Genomic DNA, 22,720 nt, shown 5'->3' with positions numbered 1-22,720 from the left:
GAATGCCTGATGCAGTAAACCCCAGTGCATGATTACTTGGACATAATCATTTATTATTTTCCCAAATGAGCACTCAGAAGGAGCTGAGTTTCTCTGTTTGTCCACCCCGATGTCACCTTGAATCATTACAGTGAGGAAGCAGCTCTAAAAGGCTCTGCCCAGTGTCCAAACACATCAAGTGCGACTTGTTAACAGGCACACACTTCATGAAAAACTGCAACCGGCCCGACATTCACACTTGGGATTAGAGCTGGGACCTTTGCCATGGCAAACCTATGCTTAACCAAACACTCAGTGACTGATGCTAGGTGCTGGCAGCAGCTACAAAATGGACCAAAGGTGCTGATTTACTTGCCTTTAATAACAACTGCCAACAATGGATGAGTAAAAGTATTCCTTTTCTTTCCCGCAGCTATACTAAGGTATTCTGGGACAAGATTTTGCCGTAAGGAGCCTACAGGCTGTGTTAGGGTTCTCACTGAGTTCACACCCTCCCCTTTCCCACGTCAACTGCCATTGCTCGTTCGTGTGGAGCAGCAAACACATTAAGTGCTGTTCATAACCAACTGGTGGGGACTGGGAGTGGGTAACTGAACCCTCGACCGGCAAGTCGGCATCAACCAAGCCCCCAGGAAGTGCGCCAGAATTCAAGACACATCTTCGTAGTGGACAAAAGGTGTTACTATATCTTATCTGTCAGTCCGAGATGTCATTGGGCCCAAAAATACATTTTCCCATTGACTCACATGGGAATGAGCCATATTGACTTCATTTGCCACTGAACAAATTTCAACCTGCTAACCTACCTGACGTTGAACAAGCTGTTTACAAAATCAGAGAGACATTATATATTGTCATATAGATGTTAACAACTTTAGGGTTGGATTGTATTTTTGAGGTGATGATTCTAAACAATGTTTTGGACAGTTACGACAGTTCCTTTTACTGACAGTTTGGCCTCGTCTTTATTTACATCCTCCACTTTTAAGAAGGGGCATAATTGAGTCTGACTACAGTGTGCAGGTGAGTTCACTTCATCAAAGAGTGGGTGTAGGGCCATCATAGTTGTTGACTCTGAATCATCTTTGTGTTCAATTTTGTGGCTACAGTGGTCCTTTTTTTTCTCGTACACCTCTTTGTACATTTACAACCAGGCTCCAGGCCAGTGGGTTCGCACTTTACTGTGTAGAGCATGTTCCAGCCTGACGCAGAGACTGTAGATATAGACTAAGATTAGGATAAAGAAACACTTTAATGTCAATATAAGGTTTGTTCTTATAGGCGAAAAATACATACCTATACATATCTATTAGTGGAGAGGTGCCAAGAGGCTGCCATCCAATGATTTGCCGCCATGGAGCAGTTGGGGTTTGGTGCCTTTGGTCAGGGTTAGGGTTAGGGGCTGGGGAGCATTTGGGGGTTTGGTTTCTTGCTCAAGGGCATATCAGCATTTCCCAGTTGGCGTACTGGCACCTGTCCAGCTACCAATCCACATTTTGGTCAAAAACTTTGACACTTTGGTTCCCAAGTCAATTCCCTACAGACTGAGCCACTGATGCACTGTACCTGCTACACCAAGTATGTTTTGTAATGTAAGATAGTCACCGAAGATGTCAGCTTTACAATTATAAACATGTATTATTCATATGTTATGCATGTTGGAGGCTCACCTAACAGTATGATGATACAGATGAGGATGGCGATGATGGCACCGGTGCCAAGTCCAGCGGCGATGATTCGCTCCATGTCCACACAGTCTCCATGGTGATCGCACTGGCAGACCTTGACCCTCAGGTAGGACGTGTTGAACAATGGCAGGTTTCCAGAGTCTGTGATCAGGATGGGAACCTCGTAGATCCCGCTAGCCAGAGTGCCAATCCTCAGTCTGAGCTGGGCGTACTCGCCTACATGATGGAAGGTTGGACAGATGGAGAAAATCATTGGCACGGTTGTTTTTTTGTTCCTGGCTAACTTACAGACTTGATCATTTGTATCCTCATACCCTTCAAATCAATTAAACTTGGAGGGCCCTGGTTGTAACTGGATAAACTGGGGTTTCCTTTAATTGCAAAAATAATTTGGTGATATCTGCTCAGTTCTGTTCTGAATATTTCCCCCTACTCACTAACATAGAAACAGGTATAGAAAGGGAAACCACAACTAAATAGCTACTTCAACAAAATGCAACTTTTCCCCAGCAAGTCCAACAGCCTCAGATTTAACTTTTAACTTAACTTTAAAAAAAAAATGGTTGGTCTTGAATACAAGTTAGCTCTTAAGTCCATGAAATTCATTGTTCCCAAGCTTTTCATGAAGACATATTGTCCTATACTGACCGTTGATGCGGTGCAGCGTCCAGTTGCGGCGTACATCTGATGGACGATTGGCAAGCTCGAAGGCGAAGGGTCCAGCGTTAGGGGCCAAGTCGGGGTCACTGGCTGTGATGTTGATAGCGTTGGGATGAGGCTTCTCACACATTTCCACCTCAGGCGGGAATACATGTGGGGGGTTGTCATTTATGTCGATCAGGTACATCTGAAGGGTGCCTGTGCCACTGGCAGGCGGGATACCTGGAAATACAGAATGAACAGCTTCAGTATTAAACACTGACAATGCACAATATTTGTGAAACCAGTTATAAGCTTATTACAATCTGTGGTCTCTGCAGAGGCCATCAGTGATGTTAGTCAGTTCAAGTGAAGGATTGCCACCTTAGACCTGTATCTAATGTAATGTAAAAGATCAGAATCCTGTTTTTCCGTAAAGGTAGGTTTACACATACGGATACAATACAATACAATGTTGTTGTTTTTTCAACAACAACAAAAACACTATTTTAAAAGCAAAAAACTCGATCAATAAAATGTAATTCAAAATGAAAAAATTTAAAATAATGTTTTAAAGAAATATAAATATACCCGAAAAATAAGTTCAATAAAGAAAATGATGATTGACTTTGAGAATACATCTCCTGCCCATTTACCTGTCCCTGAAGTTGTTGGATTTAGTTTTTCTCTATTATAAGGGAAAAGATGCTTATCATAGCCAATGAACAAAAATGGGGTTTATTTTTTAATGATTGATGTGATAATGTCTGAAAATGTAACATGTTGAAATAAAATAGTGTTCAAAATAAAAAGAATTCCTCATCTAAAAAAGACGTTTTAATTCAACCACAAAATGCCAATTTTCATCGTAACATTTTAACGTGATGCCAGAAAACAATATTTCGTCAAAAACGGTATAATTACTACAAAAACATGAAAATGGTGTCAAATAGAGCGTCATATGGCATAGACATCTTTGTTTTTACGGAGCTCTGAATAAAGAGGGGATGGATGTCCGGTGGGTCTGCCAGTGGACAAGTGGCAGGCAGCAGGCTTACACTGAAACTGTGATTTCTGAATTAGATTGTTTCTTTTTCTGTCCTTTTCTTTTTTTCTATGTGACTCAGCAGATTTCAGACATGAAGAATTTTGGCCAGAAGTGATGTTAGCGCCCTCATATTATATTTTGTAGGAAAACCTACCAGTCCTACCACTGATTTGTTGACAGTGACAAACAGATTATCACCATATTTATCCTGTAAGGGAATGTTTAGTTTCAGTATGCCTTATGTCAGAGTTATACAGCACTCTCAATCATTCTCAGTTGATTTTTGGATTCAGCATATGCAGAATAATCAAGAATGTAGTTAGGGGAAATGAATGCATGGAGCTGACTTTAGAGTATGCACATTCTTTCAGCTTGCATATTGCAGTGACGAGGATACTACATCACATGGAAGTGAATGCACATTCTCTGTATTGTTCACACAGCATAAAGTGAAGCATGCTCAGTAATAGTTGGTAACCGGTGCTCATATGGTCACGACTGAGAAACTGCAGACTTGTAACCTTTAGCACAAGCCTGCGTGTGTTTGTCCTCAGTGTGTTTTTTTTTTAATCAGCAAGTGTGTGTGTGTGCTGGACAGAAATGTGCTAAGACAGTCTTAGGCACAGCGGGGTCTCTGTATGGAGAGGGTGCCGAGTGGATGGAGGGAGCCGCTGAATGACATTCCTCTTGAACAATTTTCCACTCTAAACAGAGAATCCTCTTTCCCATGGCTATAAAGCACAATTGTGACCAGGACAAGAGCAGGACCTTGGGAATGATGTAATCAACAGGCAGGGAAACAGCTCAATTAAAAATCAATGAGTGTACTGTGTCTGTGAAATCCTCCCCGATCAAGACATTTCATTGTGGGAATAAAGAATTGAAATTTAATTAAAGGTAGACAGCCAAATCTGTTGTCTAGAGAAGAAGTCTTCCTCTTCCCATTATGTGAAATAAGAGCTTTACTTTAGGCTTGAGTCATGATAAGTTGGAAACCAAGCCTAAAATGTTGTATTTAACTGGGATGTTTGTATGACACAGCAGTGTTGTCCAACTACAGTGTTGTGACATCATGCTGTTACTCTGCAATACTTCATATATATTTAAACTATTTCAAAAACCTTAATGGTGAATCGTAATTAAGTTAAGTTCATAAATACAAATACTGAAGTTTATCATTGAACATTCTTATTAATCTGGTTGCAATTTCCGGCCAAAAAGGACGCTGGGTGAAAAAACAGATCTCTACTTTTAAAGATTCTCCTATAGGACACATTTGCCATGGGGGCCCGTTTCCAGGAGTGACATCACACCTTTAGACACACCAAATGGCATGGGTCGAAGCCAGGTCCCATGCGGAAGGCTATTTTCTGTCCGTGCACATCTGACATAATCGAACTATGTAGACAAAATAAGTATGCAACAAAAAGAAAACAATAATTATAGAATGGTACTGCCGCATGTAGTCAGAGAACCTGATTCTGACTTGTTTCTGCAACGAATCCAAAAATATTAAATATGAGTTTCTTCCTTTTGGACCCAGATTCTTTTCTCAAAGATTTCTGAGCAATTCTGAATACCGAAGCAGATCTCGGTGCCATTTAACTTTGTTTGAACACATAAATAACTTCATGTAAATAATTTGAAATGTTTCCTAGACTTTTCCTGATGCCCAGTATTTGACAATAGTATGCTGATACTACATTTCCCAGCAGCATTTAGATATGCTAGCTGTTTTCAAAGTCATGTCATGTTCACAGCAGTGAACTTTTTAAGCAGATAAAGCAACTAAATACTACAAAAGTAAAAGCCAAATGCTTGGAATTAAATATCTATTATATACTTGTGTAATAAAAAGTAATAAAATAGTGCACTTATTTATTATATTTCTGAATAGCTAGCATTGTACCTTTCCACTTTTAGTTGCATTGCTGGTTAATGGTGAGATTGGAAAGCAGCATTTATTATTTATTTTCTGTTATTTATAAAACTGTGACAGGACAAATTAAATAATCTGAAACACTGGGGAGGGATGGAAGTGCACCGCTGTGAAGGAAAAGGGGTGCACAACACACAACCACACAAGAGTTTCATTGCAAATGCGGCACAATAATCTTTTTATCATGAGTGTCTTCTTTCCATAATTGTTGAAAGATTAAATCATTATAGAAACATTAGATTGGAAGAAAGTGATTAATCACCCAGGCATTGTGTTTGTAGTGATGATGAGCTTATAGCTTCACAAGCTACAGCTTCCAAGTAACACTGCTCTCATCTACAGAGGCTAGACAGTGAAACAAACACCACTGAAATTATTGAAGCAGAGAGAACAAAGTCCAACTGTGTGTGTGTGTGTGTGTGTGTGTGTGTGTGGGGGGGATTACTGCAGGACATTGTAGTCTCACCATTATCAGAGGCCATGAAGGTAACGTTGTACAGGTTGTTCTTGACGTAGGGAGACTCTCGGTCGAGGATGGCGATGGTGGAAATCCGACCGTTAACAGGGTCAATCTCCAGCCAGTTCGCAGGGTCGGACATCTTGGAGTACCTGGATGCAGAGGGTGAGAGACGGCATGAGGAAGCAGCACAGAGAGGCTTCTTTATCTGCGTCGCTGGCCCTGGGCCAAGCAGCTACTGGGAAGCTGATATATGGAGGCTGCAGAACTCTCACGAGGCAGCCACAATTCATCCATTTATTCTCACTGGAAATGTTTCTAACTTTAACTTACATACAAATATGATTGTTGGTTAATAAATGTGAGCAGAATAGAGCTTCGCAAATCCCCTTGACCTGCTGATGAAAGATGTTAACATAATTTACTCATACTTCCACATCTGAAATAGCTTAAAATGAGGCACAGTTGTGAATTTATTATGAATAAACTGTAAAATTTCACAACACATCTGTCAATATGCCACAATAAACCATTCATAAAAAGGAAAGATTGTCACTTCGTTTTATTTTGAATAGGTGAGATAAAGAGTTGAAAGGCACAGTTATGAATAAATGGAGCTGCCCCGACAACAGCGACACAAATGAACAAATCAAACCCAAACGCTCCCTCTGATGCGCACCACAGTGCACAATACTCTCTTTTAGTGTGTGCAATTTTTGGTGATCACAGTGTGCGTCCACCATTGGCTGTTGCTAGGCTACAAAGACTTGAGCTCCACATTTAGAAACAAATAGTGGGATGTAAAATAAAAGAAGGCCGGGGACAAAAAAGCAGCCGTCCTGCAGGCTCTGCACTCAGTCTGGTTGTTGGTGGTTAAGTGCCGCAGTGGCAGGAAAGATATACATTTCCTCCTATCAAGATGTTTGTAGAAAGAAAAGTCTAGGCATCTTTTATCAGCGTTTATTTCAGAATGGGGCTGCCACAGAAAACAGCATGCTGCCATCGCTAAATGAGGTAGTAAAACTTTACCCTGCTGCAAATTAATTTGCATAATTTAATATGGTCACTGAAGCGATATCTCAACAAAGAAAACAAAAAGGTCCTGCTCATTAAGAGAGGGAAACTTCCACACACTGAAATCAGCTTTAAGGATCATTATAGGATTAAATGATGTGCATACCCTGCAGAACCTGAGCTGTCAATAGCAAACACTAACTCATGTTGCCTTCGCCTTGCTAGTTATTCTCACGGTGCCTTTGCTTAAAAACCCCTCCAACAGGAACTGAATCATTCCGTTGCAATGAATGTCAGCGTGGTTGGAACCAACACCAGCAGTTGACCATTACATTTTGTCGAAGCACTGACTGACTTCATAGAGCAATTGCTTCTGAGAGTGTCAGGTTGACAACTTTTCCAAACATCTTGCTTAAACTCATCTCAAACTTGCCTGACGAACCACACAAACCACCAAATCATCCCCCAACCAATGAACAGATTACCTAACCCACCCAAATACCCATATACCAGCCAATCAGCCAACCACCAAACCAACCAAGCAGACAAACTACTGAATAATCCACCAATAAACCCAGATCAAACCAACCAACCAATCTGACTGATAATCAACCAACCAACCAGACACATTTAGGAATAATCCACAAATCAAATCAACCCATTGACTAACCAACCAACCTATCTACCCACCATTCAAGATATAAATTAGCCAACCAGCCAATCAGCCAGCCAACCAATTAATCAACCAACCACTAAACCCATTAACCAGTGAACCAATCTTACCAACCAACCAACCAACCAACCAACCAACCAACCAACCAACCAACCTACCTATTAATCAGCCAACCAGCCAGCCAACCAACTAACCAATAAATAATCCAACAACTAATCAACCTAATCACTCACCAACCAACCAACTGACCAACATTTGTTGATACCCCTTTATCCTTAGCAGGGTTGAAGTCAAATAGCAAGACAAAAAATAAGTAAAGATGGATACAGTGCAGAGTATAATTATTATTGTTTTATACTGTATGTTCTATAATAAAGACACAATTAATCCACCAACAGAATTGATTAGATTATTGAAAAGCAGTGTTACATTTAAAATACAAATCTAGTTAGCCAGTTAAGGCGAGGCAAGGCAAGGCACGTTTATTTATAAAGCACCTTTCAACACAAGGCAATTCAAAGTGCTTTACAAAAATGAAAGACATAGTTATGTTCAATATCAATCAGCCACACTGGTGAAAAGTAGATATTGAAACCCTAGAGGGCTCATTATCGTGTAAAATTATTATCAATGATGATGGTTTGGGCATGACAACTCTGAACAAACACTGGGCTCTTGATATGATCATTAGTAGTGGATGTGACATTTCAGCAGGTAGATACAATAACTGCTCTCATTTAACACTGAGCTCAAGAACTTTGATCCTTTATCTGAAACATTTGTATTCTCTGATTTAGAACTTTGTCACACTTTATTCATTTCAAAAGAAGTTCCAGGTCCCACTGGTTTTGACATCCTACTTAAACAAATGTACAAAGGTAATGAAGATTTGAGATTCGGCCACTGCAAATGATTTCCTAATAAAAGTCAAGAATGGGCTATGACAAGTCTTGCGGTCACAGAAAAGGCTTTATGCTAATTCTGACCTTTATGTAATCACAGTGTTCCAGCTACATGAAGATGTGCACTGTGTGAATAGACAAACAATATGGTGACTGAGTCAGAGTTGGCACTATACACATAATAGAAAATCAAATTTCCTTTCAAGCATTTTTTGTCGATAACGGTCTTGACTGTGACTTCAGAATTTATTTTAATTAATGCAAGGCTAATTTAAAATAAGAAGAGGCTACAGATATTCAAAGGCTCCTCTTATCAAAAGGTAGTAAAAGATCCATTCCGGACCTTACTTAACCCTGCACTATAGTTAAATTAAATGAATGCATTACAAATGTAATTACATTACACATTTGAATTATACTCTTTAAGTCAATACAATTCTATTTTTACCTACAGCTGAAACCCTGTATAATTTACTATCTAACTCAAATGAAAGCTTTTAAAGTCAGAGCCCCCGTCGGTGGACTTACCGGATAGTTTGTCTCAGGAAGCGGTCGGGGTCTTGAGCTGTGAAAGTGGTAAGCAGTGACCCTGAAGGCAGACCCTCCTCTAGTTTGATGGACTTCGGGTTGGGGCTGAACTCTGGACTCTCGTTGATGTCCAGGATTCGTACGGAGACGGTTGCCGTGGACTGACGAGGCAGATGCATGCCACGGGCCAGCGGGACCTCATTCTCTGCCTCCACCGTCAGCATGAAGGAGCGGGTCAGCTCGAAATCGATAGGCTGAAAAGGAGAAAGCAAGGATTAGATGATGCTAACATGAAACAATCTACAAGGGTATCCTTAAGCATAATTCACACACTCTGTGTTTTTAGTGGCCAACCGCTCACACAGCGTTCCCCACTCTTTGCCTGCCATTATTTTTGCTCTATAATATTGGAAGTTCCCATGGAGGTCAAGTGTCTGTGTATCTGATTGTGTAAATGCATCAATGTGTGGTTGCACGGGCTGGCCTAGTTGGAGTTATTGCAAATGCACGCTTCTTTAAAGGCTTCCTGAAGCATTTTGGATATTTAGTCTTCAAATCGTACAAACGTGCTTCACAGTTGCATTCAGAGTTTTTACTAAACATGAACAGAGAGCTCCGATAGGTGTGAAAAAATACATATACATTTGAATTAAGACCTTTCAGAAGAGCACACTAGTGCCTGAGGTGATTAAAGCTTCCCTGGAACTGCAACAGAATTCAGGTACATTCCCTAACCTTGTGTAATGCCCCAAAACCAAAAGCAGACCATGTATACAATATTATTTTGTCAAATTCCAATATCCAAGGTCAAAAAAGAACTTCAACACTTCAAATTGATACAAATGTCTTACTGTAGACTCATCTGAAGCTAACTTGAAAATAAGATTTTCCATGTAATTTATCATGTAATATTTACAAGCCTTGGAGTTTAAATCAGTATAAAATCAAAAGCTGACAATCATTTCTTTCTATACAAGCAAACTCTGTTCTCAGTTTTAACTTTTTCCATTTTGAATCATAAGCTAAATGAAATGGGGTTCTCTCTGGTGGGGAACTGTAGAGTTTAATGTCTCTGATATTATCTGTCACTCAGCCTTGTCTCATGTTTAGTTAGTTGTACAGTTTATAGAGATGATATCTCCCTGTAGCCTCCCTTCAAATTTGGAATTCATTCTGAGTCTCTACTATTGGTTTCTAAAGATTCATGGTCTGGCACCAATTACTGTCTATGATCTGATCCTCACATCTTTCGCCCAATTACTTCTCTCCACTCCATGGTTCATTTTCAAGTCTGCTGGGGGATTTGACTCCCCCCCCCAAGGACAACTTAACCTGAATGTTAAGATAAATATAACTATGAAGTTGATTTGCAGGTCATAATAAGGCATAACGTCTATATTAAAACACGGCTAAATGTGGTTGAAAAATGTAGAAAGTTGAGACTTCTAGGTTACGTATGTTATTCAAAACACATACACAACATTATAACATGTTATTAGCACCTGCTTACCTGCATATTAAGCCTATCCCTATCCCTTACCAAAAAAGAATAACCATATTTCTGAAAATATAGAAATGCTCCATGTCATATCAATGCTGTTTTTCTTTAATATCATTAGAGGAAAATTGTTATTGTAGGTTATTGTTTGTTTGTTTGTTTGTCTGTATAGTAGTGTTCATTGTTACTGGAGGGCTCTGCCACTCCCCTATAAGATGTAAATGATCTCACTGATATATGTTTATGATGTATGCTTAGATTTACTATTCACTCTCCTACATCATCGTCCTGTAAGAAGTTGCTGCTGCTGCAAACAATACATTTACCACCACTGCTGATTCCCATTAATAGTATAAAACTTGCAAACCCCAGGATGTTTTTGTATTATGAAGCTATCACAGGAAACGTAACCTCAGAGGTTAGGGTTTGGTGTGTCAAACAAATAGAATATTTTCTAGTTATTTCAATTGAAAAATGGAAGCGGCGCTGAAGCTAACAGGCTCATACTGTTGCCAGTGAGAGGCAGCACATCTCCAAAACCCTAACTGTGAACAACAGCCATCAGTCCATGTGATGATAAACAGTCAGTGATTGTCTTCTTTCTTTGTCCTCTCTTAAAGGTCCCCTATTATGCAAAATGCACTTTTTGCTGTCTTTTATACATAAATGTGTCCCCGGTGTGTAAGGAGACTCACAAAGTGTCAGAAAATACAACCCTCTCTTTTCCTCCTTACCCACATCTCTAAATACGGGGGTACAAAAGAGCTGATCCAGATTTGCTTTGGGCATGACGTCATAACCGAAATGTGGGCTGGCTTTACATTGAATTCCTGGCAACTTCCTGCCCACGTGACACGTCCCAACCTATAGTCCCCCATATACAGTCGCAAGCTGAATCCCCTCCGCAGCACCTCTGTGTGTCTGTGTGTTCAGCAGGATGTCTGCAGGAGGGACTTAGAGTTGTTGTAATATAATACATATAATGTCTCTGCTCTAGTGGTAAACCCTGAGAAGTGTTTCAGAAATAATGCTTGATGTGGTTTGGAACATAATATGGCGTTTAATCACGGCAGCGTTTAGCTGAGTTTCTCCGTTAGAAACTTCTCTCTTCAGAGGAGAGATCATGAGGCTCCAAAGGGGCGTGGCCAGCTTCAGCTCAGCTCAAATTTAAAGCAACAGTCAGAGAATCAGCACTTCAGGAACAGGGCTGAAATAGAGGGGTATGAGGTCTGCTACAATGGGAGATCTATTTGATATTTTGAGTAAAACACTTCACAGACATGTTTTGTATAGATATTCCCTACAATAAAATGTTCAAATATAGCATGATAGGAGACCTTTAATGCAATGTGACACTTTGCTGTCAACTGGAACGCCCATTGTTGTTGTTCAGATGACCCACAGACACTCATGACTAGGGTTGGGCATCGGTTGGGTTTTATCCGATACCGGTGCCTACTCGGTATTTTTGAAACGGTTCCGGTGCCGAAATGGTTCTCGAACCGGTACTTAAAAAAACGAAAACGCACACACGTCAAAAAACAATACCCTTTTATTTCCAGGGCTAAATTGAACACAGTATTAACTCAAATATTTAAACAATATAAATACAAGTAACATATAGTAATAGATAAACCAATATAGAGAGTCCCAGCCTGGGACTCTCTTCTATTTGTCCGACACTGGCTGCTGCCGTGGAAGTGCTTGGCCTTGCATGTCGCAGAATCTGCATCTAAATGTGAAGTGAAGCCAAACCTTGGAGCGTTTTACTTTCGGCATCGTTATTGAGTGTGCTGAGAAGCGGCACTGACGTCAGGTTCAACAACCTCAAGTTGACGCCGGAACACCAGGGGGCAGTGTAAAAAAAAAGTCTGGCACCGAAATGAGGCACCGAAATGTTCGTTCTGATTCGGTCTCGTTACTACCGTTTATGTCGGAACCGGTGCCCTATTGGCACCGCGTTTCGGTGCCCAACCCTACTCATGACACAGCCCCCAGTGGTGGGTGTCTTTCCAACTGTAGTTATAAAACACCACCAGTAACCACTGGTACCACCACATCAAACACAACTGAAAGATCAAAGGGATTGTTCTCCCAAAAAGTCATGTGTATATCAGATGCTAACCTTTAGTATTTCAATCTTAAAGAAAACATTGTTTTCCTGCATGCTTAAAAAAGGAAAGTCTTGATGACCAAAGTAAATGGGTGCCAACCTATATCAAAACAGCCTTTTACAAACTCTCATGCACCTCAAGGGTCTAGACTATAATCCACGATTGTTGTGTTGTTTTGTAAACAGAGGTATTCCATGTACTGCTGTCGATGAAGGGGGTCCAAATTTACTTATTTTTTATAAGTCAATTTATTGAACATGTTAACAAAGATTCATTTCATTACAACTGTTCCAGCTAAATAAAGTTTTTCCTGAATTCAAAGTTGCAAGAGATGAGTCACTGATACAATTGTTTTCATTTTTTGGGTGAAACATTTCTTATGCTTCTCAAATTGCATACTTCTGTACTTATGCTTGCTGTTTTGAGTGCATAAGTGCATCTGTAAGAATAATCGATATATTGAAATGGAACATTAAATGATATAATTCACTGTTCCCCGAGGGACCGGACTTGGTATCGTAAAGTCACACATCTTCAGATGGCGACGGTGACTTCATAAGAGGGTGAAACAGAACGTGTCCATGTCAGCCATTGGAAAAAGACTAAGTAAGAGACAGGGATATGCCCATGGGACGACAAGGGGCCAATAGAAACGCGTGATGTAAACAGAAGGTCATCGAGGCCTTTTCGCCACGCCGCGGTAGACAGCTAACTACTTCAACGTGAACTGTGGATCTGTGGTGTGGGGGAGGACCACAGCTGTGTTTCCTTTGTAGACTTATCGTGCCGTTACATAAATAAATATTGTTGTACTTTACAGAGAAGCTTCTTGGTATATTTAAGGCCAACTCTTGGTCCTCAAACAAAGAATATTCTTAACATGTCTCAAGCCGAAATATGGCAAAAATGAACTCATAAGGGTCAACAAATGTAGTGTGGAAAGCTAGACACTTCTCACTCTTACCAACCACCGTCTAGGGAAGTTACGCCACCAGCTACGGTTGCGGTTGCTCCGGTAGACACAGCAATATATAATAAGAGTTATAGATATATTTTTTTTAACCTTTATTTAACCAGGTAAAAGACCCATTGAGATCGTGATCTCATTTTCAAGGGTGGCCTGGCCAAGAGATGCAGGATTTGTTCAATTTTTAAGTAACATACTACTATTCTTGTGTAAAAATAAATTATAGGGTTATGAGCAGTCTGTAATGATTTGGCTAGCTAGCTAATAGGAGCGATTGTCAATTGTAAGGGCTGTAAGGGCACAGCAGCCATGTGTGATTCGACATTGCATAAGTGTTCGCAGTGCACAACATGGCTTTGCACAAAGGGGAAATACCTGAAATTAGACACAGTTTTAGGAGGCATTTTCAGTTAGCACGTGGCCTCTGCCCTCGTGAATCACAGCAAGAAAAAAAAACCCACCACAGAACAGATAACAGTGACTCCTCAGTGTTTGCTCATTCAGGGATGTGTGTGTCAGTGTTTGTGTGGAGGTAAAATCTCACCTTGACCACAGTGAGCAGGCCTTCGTTGGTGGTGGGGTCAGTGGGGATGGAGAACCGCCCGGTGGGGTCTCCGGTGATAATGCGGTACACAGCACCCCAGGCTGATGTATGAGGCTGGTCCTTATCTGTCACTGTCAGATTAGCCACGATCACATTTACCCGGTTCTCATGAACTTCCCCAAAGAACTGGAAGACAGACACAAACACATACATTGAATCCTTAGTAGAATGACTTTTAAGTTACGTGACCAAAGTATCTTATTAGAGAACTAACTGCTTTTGTTTCACGCAAACAATTCTTCTTCTTTTTACACCTTTACTGAGGAGGATAAACACATTGGACGTTTCATTGGCTTTTGACTTTTTTGCCATCTGCCACTGCTAATAAAACCTCAGAATCTTTCAGTGAATAACAGTGTTGATGGCGTGTTTGGACCCACTGTATCTGTGGTGAACTCAGGGGGGTTGTCGTTGACATCGGTGACCCTGATGACAGTGGTGGCAGTGTTGGACAGGCCGTAGGTGGGGTTCCCCTCCATGTCTGTCGCCTGGACGATCAGCGTGTACTGGGTGACTTTCTGGAAACAAAAAGAGATAACAGCTGGGCATTAGACTCTTTCTGCTTTCTTTATCATAATATTATTATTTTTAGTTTAACATATTAAACATTTTGAGTATTATAGTGCTCATTATAGTTATATATCAATCTAATTAAAGAGATTTGACAATAGTGAAATGTCTTTCTGCCAAAGCCCAATTACTGCTTCATACTGCTTAACAATAGTGTTCAGATAGCTAATGACAGGTTCTGCATGTTCTATGGAAAGAAATCTACATTACACTCTACCAATGAGTCTTAGACTTTTGAGCAAAGTGAACACATCTTAAACCATAATACAGGGAAATCAAATCTTAGGTTGACATTTTTTCTTTTACTTTGAAGAAGACTTTAAAAAGCTCCTCACGGTACATCCATATGGTTGCTAGTTAGGTCAATTTTGGCTGCATGACATAATACTTCATAATACTTTCCAAATTATTCTGTGCTCTGTTTGGTTACAATCCTTACTTTAAAAAAGGCATGAAATGTTGAGCTTACCAACCAAAACCAATTTATGTCCAACTGCTGTCATGTAGCCAAATTCCCAAAGTAGCTACCATGACAACAACTGATTGATATCCACGACAACTCTCAAACTCTATCTGCAGAATAAGACCTTGGCATGTAGTTGAAATCTCAAGCAAACAATAGTGAGATGACTTAAGGTGTAAATAATCAAAAATACGAGGAAATGACTGCTTGTAGATAAGTGGGAACAATGTTTGATGAATATATACACACCCGACGTGTTTCAAAGTGTGTCAGCATGTGAACATGTACTAAATTGGAGATTAGGATCAGCTGATGCCAGAATATGACTGAATATAAATTAACCAAAAACTCGAGCTGTGTTATCTGCAGGGACACACAGACTCAGGCTGAGAAGCAGCTGCTCCACCCAACAACACACACACACACACACACACACACACACACACACACACACACACACACACACACACACACACACACACACACACACACACACACACACACACACACACACACACACACACACACACACACACACACACACACACACACACACACACACACCTCCCGATCGAGGCCTGCTGCCACAGTGATGATGTCACCGGTCTTGTTGTTAATGGTGAACATGTTGGTGGAGGGGCTCTGGGGATTCTGGGAGAGGATCTTATATCGAAGCATCCCATTAGCAGTTTTTGGATCATCCTTGTCCACGGATGTCACTGTCATCACAAAGGATCCTGCAGGGAAACATGCAGCAAGTCAACACAGATATATCAGGGAAGGAGGCACAAGAGTGTGTGTGTGTGTGTGTGTGTGTGTATGTGTGTGTGTGTGTGTGTGTGTGTACCAGGCTTGGATCCCTCCGGTACAGTGCCGTTGAAGATGGTGTGTGTGAACTCTGGTCTGTTATCGTTCTGGTCAATGACGTTAATGACGATGTCGATGGGGTTCTCCACCTGATTCCCATTCAGGTCCACAGCGTGGGCTCGCAACTGTACGCACACACACACATAAAAAAACATATCACTTGAATGAGGATGAGATTCCATCAATCGAGATCTATAACATAAGTACAAATACGGTACCAGCACAACTGTGAGGTTATGCTAACAATGCTTATGAATGTCTAATACTTATCATTTACTATAGGCTTACTGACTGTAGCATAATTAGCACAGTTACTGATGGGAATGTCACTAACTGTGCAGGTATTGGCTCACAAAGCAAACTATTTTGACCTGCTGGTGATAAATGCAGGACCATCAAGTGGGAGTCGTCCTCTGGTAACTGAATATTTTAACATTTCAGAGTAATGCAAAGAATATCTATTGTGAGTATTGTGGGTAAAAATATTGGAATATATAGACTCAAAATACTATATAAGACGCAGTCCTATCATGTACTACGTTTGAGTATGGAAGCTCTATTTATTGTGATCCTTCAAAGGCTTAACTTGTCATACGCACAATAGCTTAGCAAAGTTTTGATGAAAAATCTTAAGCCTTTAAAATCAGCACCATTGTATTATCATTTCATTCAATTCAAAATTACTGCAAAAGAGAAATCACTAATGTAATGAAAACTATTTGGGACAACTGGAGGTCTTTTTTTGTTCGGAGCTCCTTTTGTGCTTTTTCGAAATAAAGCTTTGAATGTCTTGTCATCGTGTTATCAACCTTTAAAAAAATCCTCAAAACTAAATCCTTCATTTGAATAATTGATTCATGGGTTTTAATGAGTTTTTCTTTAATCTCAATAAATAAACTTCTTCAAATGAATTATACTTTGCAGTGCGTGCCGCGCTTTGTGTGACGCAAGCTGGAGAGCAAACTGATTTTTGGGATGCAGTGAATATTTTGTCTTTCAAAGACTGAATAACAACAAAAATGATTTGACGCAGAGTTCTTGGACTTTAGAACAGGCTGGAGTAAAACGAAATGTATTAACAAACAAGTTTTATTACTAGTATATTAGTGTCTATTAAACTGTATCTGCGAACAAATCATTATTACAAAATGAATTGACATGCAAAAAACGTGTGCAGCACTCAAATTTCGAATTTGAATATCATCGTTATGAAAGACGTTTGAGACTGTTAGGTTGAAACAGAAGAAAACATGTTAAGAACATGAACATGTTGCTTTCAAAATCAATAATCTATTCATAACTGTCTTGGATGTTCCCAATGAATACAGCAGGCCTTTGATTTGAATGTTTTGAGCAATAAGTGGTCAAAGTTGCTGAAAATAGCTATTGATTGGCCTTGGACACTTGCTAAGTCATTCTTTCTCAGCCTACGTAGCATCTGTATAAGGCTCTCATGGAGCCAAAGGCTCCCTCATGAATAAACATGCAGCCAATCCCAGCTCCTAGCTCTGACAACTACATCCAATCACATGAATATTCATCAGACAGCTTAAATGCAAATCACCCTGCTGCGACTCTAGATTTCCACCTCCCCTTGTGAGTTGTGTGTGTGCATTCCTCCAGATCAAAAGGTTAGACTCTGCTCTCAGAGGTGTGTGTGACTGTATTAGATATAGTGAGCAAACACCACAAGTCGTTTTTAAAGAATTTCCTCTTCATCTCTGTGCATGAGAGAGAATAAATCCAGATAGAATGACAGCAAGGATGACACTAAAAACGAGGGTAGAGGGTGGAGAAGCAGATTAACATCAACTTAAGTAGATCATATTAAAAAGTAAATAGTCTGTATAAGTTACAGTTGGTGTTATACTGATTTTTGGTGATTTGACATTCAAATTCCTTTTTTTTACCCTTCAAGCTAGCATGCTAACTAACTAGCTAAATAACTAACTAGCTAAATAACTAACTAGCTAGCTAACTAACTAAAGGAAGATGTTGGGCGGGTTATTTCCTTTACTTTGGACTGAGCCAGGCTAGCTACTTTCAGTCTTTGTTCCATGCCAGGCTAACAACATTGTGGCTCCTCTAATATGGATGGAATCAATCTTGTCATTTAACTTTAGGAAAAGCGATTTCCCTAAATGTTGACATTTTCTTTAGGTAAAAAAAAGCAGTTGCGTGAAGCTATAATGCTGTGGTGTCTTTAAATAAAAAGGGAACCAATTTTTCCCTCACTGTTGACCTTAGATGTGTGGGAAAGTTCTTACATGGAAGTTGGAGATGTGCTCTCTGTCCAGGGGCTTGGTGACAGACAGCTGGCCTGAGATTGGGTTGATGATGTAGATGCCGGTCGGAGGCTGGTCGGCCCCGGGGCCCGTCACACTGTAACGCAGCATCCGATTATTATCTCTGTCTGAGCGAATCTGAAACACAGGCAAACAGGAGAACAGCAGGAGAGGATACAATTAATTTCCTACACAGGATAGAGTTGGAACAATGAATGTGGTTACGATAGTACAATCATGGTAAAAGTCCCTGCTAAGACTGCTGTCAGAGTTGTGTGGGACACTTTCCCTCCCAGTTAGAATAAGTGTCTGTTTAATGTTAAAAAATTAAATATACAAATGAAACTAAACTTTATGATTGTGGCCTGGATGTGTCTTGTATGTCAGTATGATTTTAGGATTGTACAAGCAACACTCAGCGAATGCTTGAGGCTGCTGCTACATAACTACAGGAAATCTGATTGGAGCTGAAGTCAAAGTAAACTGTGATGCGTGGTGCACCATATCCTGCTCGCTGTCCATATGATCAAAACCAAGAGGAGAAAGGCAGCTCAGACAACGCTCAACATCAACTCAAGCATGTTAACAAAACACAGAAATACAGGTTTAACAGCAACGCCATTTAATCCACGGAAAAAACAGCAATGTTATTTGTAGGACTATATAGAAATGGATGGGGAAGAATATATGTGGACATATTCCTCAACATAGTACTGTGCTCATGCTAACAGGAGCACTTAACATTCACAAATGAACCACATAGAAAACCAATTCAGAGGAGTGTCATGAGCTTATCCACTTTGTCCTCATTAACACTTTGGATAGATAAAAAATGAGCGACATGTAATATAAAGGACAGGCTATGAGTGTTAAGTCAAATTTGCCATCAAATCCCATGCAATAAAAAATAAATTGCAATTTATAATTTGTATTTTCATTACAAAGCAATAGATTGAGGATGGATGGAGCAATAGAGTGTTAGCCTTAGCTCGATAGCTAGCTTTTAGCCGTAAGCTCAAAAATAAAGTGCCCACAGTGGAGACTGCTTCCCAGAAGATAGACAACTGATGGGAGTATGTTTACTTAGCTTTTGGAGACATGTATTTAACATAATGTAAGCGGAGTGTTTGATTTATTTGGGCACCCATATAACTTAGAAGTGAACCATGCTCAACATCAGAGTCCATTGTTGATGAAAGCTTTAAAATGGCCAAAAACCTCTATAAAGTCTACTTACTAGCTTTAAGAGCTTTCAGCAGCATCTTAGGTTCCACAGTGCGGTCAGGTGATGACACCTGAGCCAGCTCTATTTGCCAAATAAGCACTGTGACATGCAGTCAAAATCTTGGACAGCTGGTTGAATATTTTCTTACATATGCCGCTCACCAAGGACCACAATGAGATTCCTTTCTCGAGTATCACAAAGGTATTTCATGTGTAATGTATCAGCCCCAACTACATGGCTGGAAGCAAGTAAGATAAGAAAGTAAAAATGTCTGGTGCTGCTGTCGCTTTCACAAAGAATGGTCTGAGAATCGAGATGCATGTCTGGGTCAGGGTCTGCATGTGTTATATTCGACCTAAAGATACAACATCAGGAACTTTTACAGATTTGATATACTTTACATCTAGAGACTTAGACATTATTTAAAAGGATTCCTCCAGGGCTCAATTCTTGGTCCTATGCTTTATGCCGTCATTGTCCGAAAAATAAAAATAAATTGCATGATTACGCAGTTACAAATCACTCTCTCATTGAAGCCAGAATTGAGTGCATTAACAGCATAACAAACTGAGCAAAATGATATATTTGTCCATAAGATGCACGAAGAGCAGCTAAGAATTACCTTACTTGTTAGGCCTTATAACGCATCTAAAGTAAGAGGCTTTTGTCAGAGCTGGATGAAAGCTAGTCTATGCTTTTATCTCCAGTTGCTTATTGCATTGTGTTCTCCACTGTGCCTCGCATTTCTCCATAGAACATCCCTGACGCCAGACTTTGAAGGTCATCCGGTATGGGCCTCTTGTGTTGCATGGGTTAAATGCAAAGTTGGTGAAGCTTATTTTTGTTTCTATGCTCCCAGCTACTGAAATATTGTCAGTCCGCATTAGGTCCGCCTCGCTGTTAACATTCAAAAACAGACCAACGACATTTGTTGTGGTTGTCTATTTATATTGCATTTCACTGTTTAATTACAGTTGTATGTGTCTGTGCGTTTCATTTTCTTTGCTTGTTTGTGAAGCACATAGTATTTCCTTTAATATGAATGTGCTATGTAACTGTTGTTTTCTTCTTTCCTTGCTACAGGGCTCGTCAGCGAAGAGTCCTCACTGCTACGGTTAGACAGGCCGGCTTCTGTGTGTTTGTGAGTGTGTATGTGTGTTTGTCTTACCCTGACGAGGTCCTCAGGGAACTGTCCTCGTGAGTTCTCAGGGACGTTGATAGGCGGAATGACCCAGTCCCTCTTAACCCGCCTCAGAGTGCCATCACCCCTGACAACCATGCTGCGCCATGGAAACAAGATCTCTGGTACCCGCTGAGTCAGTGTTGCATCATCAAGCTTTACCTGCAGAGACAGTAAACAAGTGTTGTGTACTGGGCTGCGCACACACATACACACACAGCAGGGCTACAGGGGAGGCTTGGTGACTCAGGGTATTTCTGACCTCGTTCCAGTAGCTTGGATTAATGCTCTCATTATAGTTCGTCTGATAAATGACCACCACATATCAGTGTGAGTGTGTGTGTGTGTGTGTAAGTGTGTGTGTGTGTGTGTGTGTGTGTGTGTGTGTGTGTGTGTGTGTCTACACTGCAGGATCCACAGTGGATAATAAGGCAAAAAAAAGCTTTTAATGGCCCCCCTGCCAAAAGATTACCTGCAGCTTATGCATTTATAAAACACATTGTAAAACAGACAAACAAAAAAACAAGTCATTACATACGAGCGATGTTATGAAGTACAAGAGAAGTAGGATGTGACACTTTTTGTAATAATACTATGGAAGGGTACATGAAAACAACATGTTAAATGAAGGTAGTTTTAAGTTTGCAAATTCACTGAAGCAACTGAGACATCAAGAGGGCTTCAAACTCATTTATAATAAACTATACTTCACCCTATCAGAAGGGGAATAAGACGCAAAGGCCGGTCTATTAACTTAGTAATAAAAGCCTTTTTCCACTGCAGTTCAGGTTAATACATATTGGAGAATTACATATTTAGGTTAGGGTTAGAACAAAGAATTTAGTGGCAATGTAGAGAATGAAGACTATCATCACTAAGATGTTGTATTCTGATTTAATCTGTCAGGCACATACTAAATTGACTGACATATTGAGCTTGCTGACTGCCATGGCTGCTCTCTGAGATTCTCCTCATGAAGGATTGTTGACAGCTGATTCTCCTCCTCCCTGATAGCAGCTAAAGCGTATGGCAGCCGGCTATTTCTGGGCTTTGTTTCGAAGAACAGCCAATCAAGGCCAGTGTCTGGTCTAAATACATGCAGAGGGCCTTATTATCGCGGTGGTACATGAAACAAACCAACAGATGGCTGTTTGACTCACTTTGTCTCTGCAATCAGCACTTGGTCAACCTAGGACGCCTGCTGAGCTGGAGCGCTGCTATAATATGTGTACACTTCATTCAACATTGCTGAGGCCCATAGTGCTCACACTGTGGAAAGATTGTGCTTCACACATCCCCACACTGTGATTCAGGTACCATGTGTTAATGATGAGATCTGTTTGTGCTCTGTATATTCACTGAGACACAGTAACAAAGGAGAACAAGCATTGGATGAGCAGTGTTCTTCCATCAATATGATACTGTGTATTGTTAGCCTATAAACAAGCTTCATGAATGACTAAATTAAGACATTTAATTGTTGATGAATCTATTCATTATATTTTTAAATAATCTTATAATTGTTTAATTTGTAAAATGTTGAAAAAGGTGTCCATCATCATTTTTGGGGTTTTAAGGCTACATCTTTAGTCAACAGTTTATTAATAATAATAATATTGCTGGTGCTCATAGTGGTAGAAGTTAGGGACAATAACAGTACACCACTACATGGCTAGACACAAAAAGAAAAAAACCCAGACATGACTGATGCAAGTAGTGCTTCTGTCACTCCCATGCTGTAAATGGCTAAAGCTGCCGTGGTGTTTCTAGTTTTTTTCTACTTTGACCTCGATTGCAGCTGACAGTCGCAATCAATCGCACAAATAATCAGATAACAGCTGTGCTAAGCTGAAGCTAGCAGGGGAGGTAGACCTCAAAACAAAACTCGTGTGGTCATGGTGAGCAGGTCTGGGTCAGAGTTCACATGTGTTACATTTATTCTTACATACATTCTTACATCTATTAATAACTTGTTATATACTGTAGGGACTTGCATAGTATATACAGTAGTTGGAGTCCCCCAGGGTTCTATTCTTGGTATTTTGCTTTTTGTTTCATC

General features: G+C 40.2%; 1 protein-coding gene across 1 annotated transcript in view; it reads right to left on the bottom strand.

Moving 5' to 3' along the window:
- The window catches only part of LOC134869998 (cadherin-2-like), an 83,331-nt gene that overhangs the window by 15,925 nt on the left and 44,686 nt on the right, over window positions 1-22,720 (bottom strand). The window contains exons 4-13 of the mRNA XM_063891993.1: window positions 20,650-20,823; window positions 18,239-18,394; window positions 15,952-16,096; window positions 15,669-15,841; window positions 14,452-14,589; window positions 14,012-14,197; window positions 8,889-9,142; window positions 5,781-5,923; window positions 2,337-2,570; window positions 1,671-1,904 (exon numbers count right to left, since the gene is read on the bottom strand). Coding sequence (XP_063748063.1) covers window positions 1,671-1,904; window positions 2,337-2,570; window positions 5,781-5,923; window positions 8,889-9,142; window positions 14,012-14,197; window positions 14,452-14,589; window positions 15,669-15,841; window positions 15,952-16,096; window positions 18,239-18,394; window positions 20,650-20,823 — 1,837 coding nt within the window. The remainder of the gene's footprint in view (window positions 1-1,670; window positions 1,905-2,336; window positions 2,571-5,780; window positions 5,924-8,888; window positions 9,143-14,011; window positions 14,198-14,451; window positions 14,590-15,668; window positions 15,842-15,951; window positions 16,097-18,238; window positions 18,395-20,649; window positions 20,824-22,720) is intronic.

Source organism: Eleginops maclovinus, chromosome 9 (assembly GCF_036324505.1).
Source record: "Eleginops maclovinus isolate JMC-PN-2008 ecotype Puerto Natales chromosome 9, JC_Emac_rtc_rv5, whole genome shotgun sequence".
NCBI lineage: Eukaryota > Metazoa > Chordata > Actinopteri > Perciformes > Eleginopidae > Eleginops > Eleginops maclovinus.
This window is presented reverse-complemented; position numbering and strand designations above follow the sequence as displayed.